Source organism: Podarcis tiliguerta (assembly GCF_965153285.1).
Source record: "Podarcis tiliguerta genome assembly, chromosome: 11".
NCBI lineage: Eukaryota > Metazoa > Chordata > Lepidosauria > Squamata > Lacertidae > Podarcis > Podarcis tiliguerta.
Window position 1 is genome coordinate 17,459,345 of NC_139544.1, and position 6,611 is coordinate 17,465,955.

Genomic DNA, 6,611 nt, shown 5'->3' on the forward strand with positions numbered 1-6,611 from the left:
TCCATAAGCTCTGAGTTCAGTGGCTCTCTCACTTTTGAGAGCGGGTCCTTCTTTCTCCCCCCCCCCCCAATATTAAATATTTGCACCCCAAACTTTAGCCAAAGTGGCTGTGCCCTGCCGCGCGTCGGGAAGGTTGGGTGGGGGTACATACGGTTGTTGGGGTCCCCGGTGTGCTGGTTGAGCGGGATGATCTCCATGCGCTGCTGCCCATACAGGTAATAGTCCAACTCCTCGGCGGTGCAGCGAAACCGGGCCGGCGCCCTCTCGCCGCCCTTGGCCACCCCGCTGCCTCCGCCCAGGTCCTTGGTCTGCAGGAGGGCGACCGGGGCTCCCGTCGGGGACTCGGAGCTCTGAATCGGTCCAAAGACGGGGATCTGCGCCACCGGCAGCGCAGTCAAGCTGGCGAGGGAGGCGACGGCGCACGAAGACGGGGCGGACGACGGTGTGGAGGAGGAGGAGGAGGAAGACGACGAAGAAGAGGACAAGGAAGAGGACGAGGACGCCGCCGACGAGAGAGAGGCCGGCAGCGGGCGGAGGCTGTCAGCCTGGGGCTCGACGGCTCTCTCGGGCGCCTGGAGGTGCCCTAGCAGCCCGGCGCCGCCTTTGAGCTGCTGGCTGCTGTGCGGGAACAGCTGCTGCCAGTGCTGGAGGTACGCGGGATCCACCTTGAGGAAAGCCGATCCGCCGGGATCGCCGGGCTTCAGCATCTCTGCGAGCCTGGAGGAGAGGAAGGAGGAGAGGGAGAGAAAGAGCCGTGAGAGGTGGCGTCGGGACTTTGCGCTCCGCAAGGCGTCCGGCGGTGAGGGGCTCAGAGTCTGAAGGATGCTACACCCGACGGACTTCGACCCTCTCAGCAGCCGCTCCGCAAGGGAGAGGAGGCGCATTTGGTGCCCCCCAACGGCTCAGCGTCTGCCGCAATCCTGAGTTTCGGGGGGGGGTCGCGACCCCGGGGCACCCAGGGCCCCTCTGGCCTCCCCACCCCATTCCCAAATTGCTCCCAGGCGAGTAACATTCTGGATCGCGTTTGAACTACCCACCTCCTTCCGCCGCCCCACCCCGGACCGTCCCATCCTGCCAAGTTCTGGGCCGAGGGAAGTCCCACGGACTTCCAGGGACCGAAGATCGCAAAGCGAAAGGGGAAACGCGCCGCCAGCAAAACGCGCCAGGCCACTTTTCTCCCCAGCGTCCCGGAGAGAAGTTGGCGCGCGGCGAGGCAACTTGAGCAGGAGGCGAAGGAGCCCGTCAGATCTCTTACCCTGATCTATCCTCCCGCCCGCCTCTCCTTTACCTGGATCTCTTTGTGGGCTACCCGGATCTGAAGGCGCGCAAGGCTCTTCTCTCCCCGAGGAGATCCAGGGTCGTGGAGGGGAAGGAAAATGGGGGCGGTGGGGAAGGGGGGGGGCTGGAGAGATGATGCTCCCGGAAAGCTCCGCTCAAGCAGCGGGAGAGGCGTCCGAGCGGGCTTCGGACGGCAGGGACGTGGGGAGGCTGTCCCGCGTGGAGATCTCCAGCGTCTTCCTCGCTGGCTCTCGCCGCGGCGCTCTACGGCAGGAGCGGCGGGGCTCCGCTGCGCTCGGCGCTCTGGCAGCCTCCGGGCGAGACACGTGGGTTTTACGACAGCACTAAACACAAGCGTGTGAGGGAGGCAGGAGGGAGAGGGAGGAGAGGGAGGGGGAAAGAGCGGCGGGTCGGAGCAGGCTTAAACTCGCAACACAACCCCCGCCCTCCCCGCCGCGCGCAACCTCGCGTAGGTTAAGTTCAGAGCAGCCTGGTTCTTGAACAGGGCGAGAAGGCTGCTGCTGCTGATTCCGTCGTTTGCCAGACGGCTGGAGGGAAGGGGCGGAATCTGCCTTAGGGGCAGGGTTGGGGGGTCACTGGTGGACTTCTGGATTCCGGAAGAGGGTGAAACGTCCCCAGGAGCCAACTGCTAGGGGTCGAGGTCCCTTCGCCCCCCAATAAAATATTTGAGGGGGTGGTCCGTCCGTCCCCCAGTGGATGGTCAGTGTCCATTCAAATGGTGTGCCGTGTCTTGTGATCGATTATGTGGGGCGCGACTTATTTGCCCCTCCCTCCGTATTTGATTCAAGTTGGCACCCCTGAAAGTCCGCCAAGGCGAGCCCCTTCCGAGCCCAGGCTCCACCGAGCAAAACGCTTCGGAGTCCCCACCTCCCACCCCACAGATCGGCCTTGCTGGCCTCTAGACGTCACGTCCCACCTTTCCCCATCTTCCACCCTCCATCCCCCAGGTCTTAGCTGCCGAATAAAACCATTGGCTCATAACTTTCCCCTTGTTGGAAACAGGGAATTAAACACGGTCCTCTTTCAAAGCCAAATCGCTTTGTAGCTCTTTTTTTGCGATTCACAAGCCACTTGGGTCGGTGCCAGGAGAACGTGCACGGAACCGCTTCAAGACCTAAGGAAGCGCCTTGTGGATTCCGTCATTATGTTGACGTTGCAGGGGGTTGGACTAGATGATCCTCAAGGTCCCTTCCAACTCTGAAATTCTGTTATTCTATCCCTTGGGCAAGAGCAGCTCCAAATGGAAGGTGCTAATCTATTCATCCATTTATCCATTCCTCCTGTCCCCAGGATGAAACAGTTTTTACAGAATAACTCGTGCAGAGCGTTTGAGGCGCAGTCGCCGGCCTCTGCTCAAAACGACACATAAACGCCTAGCAGTTAGGAACTGGCGGTCGTGTGCACCGACGAACGAGCTTCTGCCCCCTTAAAGTCTCATTGGCTAAATTAAACACGATGGGACTTCAGGCGAGGTCAACGTTTGAACCATTTTGCTGTAGCCCAACCAGCCCGCGCTTTCCTTTCCTTTCGGAGCATGAGCACACTGCGTGTAGCGTGTAAACCTAACCCAGGAAAAAAAGAATACATATGACAAACTTCCCCCAACCAACTTCTGCCGTGCTTCCTTTGCAAGGCGGATAGATTGCGCGGGGCATTGATCTGCTTTAGCGCGCACAGCCTGTCAAAAAGCGCTTCTGCTCAGACAGAAATGAATGGTTCCGCTTCTAGACCCGCTTCCCTGCGCCACGCGTGTCCGAGGACGCATGTTCCACGCTCCTCGTTTAGCAATGAATAATAGCCCACGCAGGCAAGTGTTTGCGGAGCCCGTGTCTCCTCCTGCCCCCCCACCCTTCCCGCACTGCTCCACACTCCTTGCTTTTTTTAGAGAGCCTGGGAAACGCCGATGCTGTTTAGTTTTCGTCTCCGTCCAAGGCAAGACACTTTCACACAAATCTGAACAGAACTGCTAGGACAAAAGGCGGCGGCGGGGCAGAGCGAGAGAATGTTTTGACTGGCGTCACTGTGACAAGGTCATTCGTCATTTTTCGGAACAGATTGATAACACCTAAGTTAAAGGCAAGCACGCAACTAAAGGGGGGCGGACGGAGGGAGGGACGGAGAAGGAACCAGCGCCTCTGATTTCTGAAATTTAAAGCTGGCTGATTGTCAAAGTCCTTTCGCTGCCCTTGATCAATTCGATCGCCTCGAATATTACGAATTTCCACTCCTACCACCCTTCTAAGTCGTCATTTTCTAAAAAGAAAAAGTTCTGTTGCTCTTTTAAGCACGCGGGTGGAGGAAAGGGAGAGGGGACCCGCGAAAACAAGTTTTCTAAAACTCTTGAGTGTAAGACGGTCGATGATGCGCTACAAAACCAGGAATACAATTCGAAGAGCTCCTGCAAAATTACTGCGTTGATCTAAACTCTGTCGCCGCTATTAGGCTACGATCCTAGGCATAGTGACTGAAGAAGCAGGATGGGACTTCTTGCGCAAGTTTGAACTCTCAGCAACTTTTATTTTGCCTGAATTTCCTTTGTAACTGTATCGCTTTCAATCACTTATAATTTAACGCGTTAAGAATGGCGACAGGCCCTTAGGTGGTCTCTAGGTCCGGGTCCAGTTCTCTGATTCCAACTATTGGCCTTCTCCTTCCATAAATACCTTTTTTTTTTTTTTTTTTGCTAATAGCCCTTCAGATGCGAAGGGAAAAAAGCGGGAGGAGGGAGGGGGAAACAAACCACCAACTAGGATTGTTCACCTCCCTTCCTTGCGCTTAAATGCATTGTCAATAGCTGCATTAGTCTTACAGGCTGTTTGCAGGAGGGAGAGAGGCAATTTGCGAGAACGAATCAAACGGATCCTTTCGGGATGCAATCCGCTCTCCTAGCCGGAGATCAGGGTTCCCGCGGAGATCCCGCACCATTAAACCCGAACTTTAAATAGGGGTTTATGCCGGATTAGTGCAAACCTACCCTTCGCTCCTCCTCCCAATTTCCTTATGAATTAAGGCCTCGGACGTTGCGGAACCGACGGCGCTTACTATGATTTGTGTAGGTCTTTCCGCTCTCTCTCGCGAAAGTTTGCGGCCGCTTTGGATCTGTCCTGCACCGGCCACGTGTGTCCCTTCCAGCACCCCGATGACGTCTCTCGGTTCCCGAGCCAACCTTCCCTACTTTCCCGCTGTCATTCATGCAGCGAGGGACAAGGAGATCGATTCCCCTTTACCCAGGGGATTGCTTTTCCTCTTTCTTTGCACAGAGAGGTACATAATTCAATCGGTGTGGTGATCCACGTTTCTTAAAAGTGGGCAAGGAATAGCCATGAAATATAATGGCCCAAATAAGATCCGCAAGAATTACCACCCCAAGAATTGGGGAGACAAGGTGAAACACACACACACACACACACACACACACACACTGCTGCTTAGGATTGTTAGGGTCAGCGCAGAAGCGAGAGTGCCTGGCGGTGCACGCGCATTTTAACAGGAGGCCGGTTCTGCGTCCGGATGCTCAGCGACAGGCGCGCGAGCAAAGAGCTTGACCCTTTCTCTCTGCGCTTGCCTCGCCAGACTGTTTGGTGCGCGCCAGCCCGCGTTGTGCCTCGCTTTCCTCTTCTTGATTTCCTTTAAATGTGCCTCTTCTCAGCGCGTGCTCTTACTTTCTCGCTAGTTCCTGCGTTTAAAGAGGCAGCAAAAGCTTATATCCTATGAACACCCGCCCACAACACGCACACGAACGCACACACCTGGCCTCCTCGCGCTGTCTTCCTCATCTGATTTTTCCCTCCCCTAAAAGAAAGAAAAAAAGATTATTATTTATAGGACGAACGCTGGAAACAAATCAAATCGATCGGTTTCGCGAGCGGTCAAACTTTGATAAAAATCCATCGCCCCCTCCACCGGATCGATCCGCGAATATTTGTTAGGAATCCATTCCCAGAGAAATAAATAAGGAAGGGGAAGGTGTTTGTATTACATGCAAAAAGGTGAGACGCGGTGGTGTGTTTTTCTTCATTGATTAATGACCTCTAAAATAAAACAAGCGGGAAGAGGAGCCAGGATCGATAAATTATCTACCCCCAAATCCATCATTTTTTCCCTCCTTGGGAATATTACATACATACCGCCCCCGCCGCCCCCGACATCACCCCTTTGCTTCTTACACTTTCTCCTTGTGAAAGAAAGGGGGGGGGGATAAGCTGGAAGAAGCGAAGACCCTAAAGAATATATATTGAATCTGGGAGGGGCGGAGACCCTATCTGATTTCGTTTGACACACAATTAAAAAAGTTTCCTTTCATATTAATTAATTCTCGCGATCTGAGGGGGAAGACAAATGGTCGGGCGCCTCTGACAGGAGACCGATAAAGGCTCCAGCAGCTTTCCTTTCTTGCCCTGGGCGCCTCTTCATCCCACTTTTAAGGTCAGGAGAGCCGAGCTAATAAGTCATTAATAGAGACGTTTATTCAGAAGCGATTCACGCCCCACTCCGCGCGCCCCTGCGCAGCGTTGCCGAGAGGCAGTTTTCTTCGACGGAAGGGGCGAGGAGGCGGCTGTTAGGGGAGAGAAACTCTTCTTGCGCTCCCAGGATCTGGAGAGAGCGTGTATGTGGGGAGATGAGACCTCCCCCCCTCCGCAACCGATGCCAGGTCCTTCTCCGCACCCCATACAGACGTGACCGTCTATCCAGCTTCAAAGCCAGCCCGGCTTCCTCTCCCGCCGCACGTCTAGGATCCCCTGCCTCATTCCCTCGCAGGCACCGTACTTTAAATGGCCACGGAGAGGTCGATCTTTCCTTGTCTTCAGCTGCTGGTTTAGGAGGACCCACTAATGTGGCACGTCCTGATCACAGAATGGAAGGGATCTTGATGATCTAGTCCAACCCCCTGCAGTGCAGGAATATGTAGCTTGGGGATCCCATATGAGGATCGAACCTGCAACCTTGGCGTTATCAGCCCCTCGCTGTAGCCAGCCGAGCTATCCAGGCATATAAGTCATCTGGTAACAGTGGGGTCACCACCATCAATGAAATAGTGCGCAATTCTGCAACAGGAAAAGATTACACAGAGAAAAGGAGGGTAACCCAAAAATGGAGTTAAGGAAAAGAGGGAAATTCTGCTGCTACATGTTCATCTAACTGCACACTCCAAAAATCTCCTATTTGACACAGCTATTCAGGAACACTCTTCCCCTTTCCGTTCTGTTCTCACTCTTTTAAAAAGGAATGGGAACCTTACAAGGGTGTATCTTGTATTGTAAATTAGGATTATGGGAATGTCCTCCTTGGTCCAAACCAGACTGCCAATCTGC

The 6,611-nt window shown here is 54.6% G+C and overlaps 1 protein-coding gene across 9 annotated transcripts in view; it reads right to left on the bottom strand.

Annotated features, from left to right (window-relative positions):
- PRDM6 (PR/SET domain 6) overlaps nt 1–5,091 on the bottom strand; it is a 99,656-nt gene extending 94,565 nt beyond the window's left edge. For 4 of the 9 annotated variants that reach the window (XM_083404001.1, XM_083403998.1, XM_083404000.1 and 1 more), the window contains exons 1-2: nt 1,289–2,205; nt 152–717 (exon numbers count right to left, since the gene is read on the bottom strand). In XM_083404001.1, coding sequence (XP_083260127.1) covers nt 152–707 — 556 coding nt within the window. In that variant the 5' untranslated portion in view covers nt 708–717; nt 1,289–2,205. Of the gene's footprint in view, nt 1–151; nt 933–1,288; nt 2,206–5,048 lie in introns of those variants that run through there. The other 5 variants (XM_083403999.1, XM_083403994.1, XM_083403997.1 and 2 more) reach the window with 2 other exon arrangements.
- Nucleotides 5,092–6,611: the final 1,520 nt, after the last annotated feature.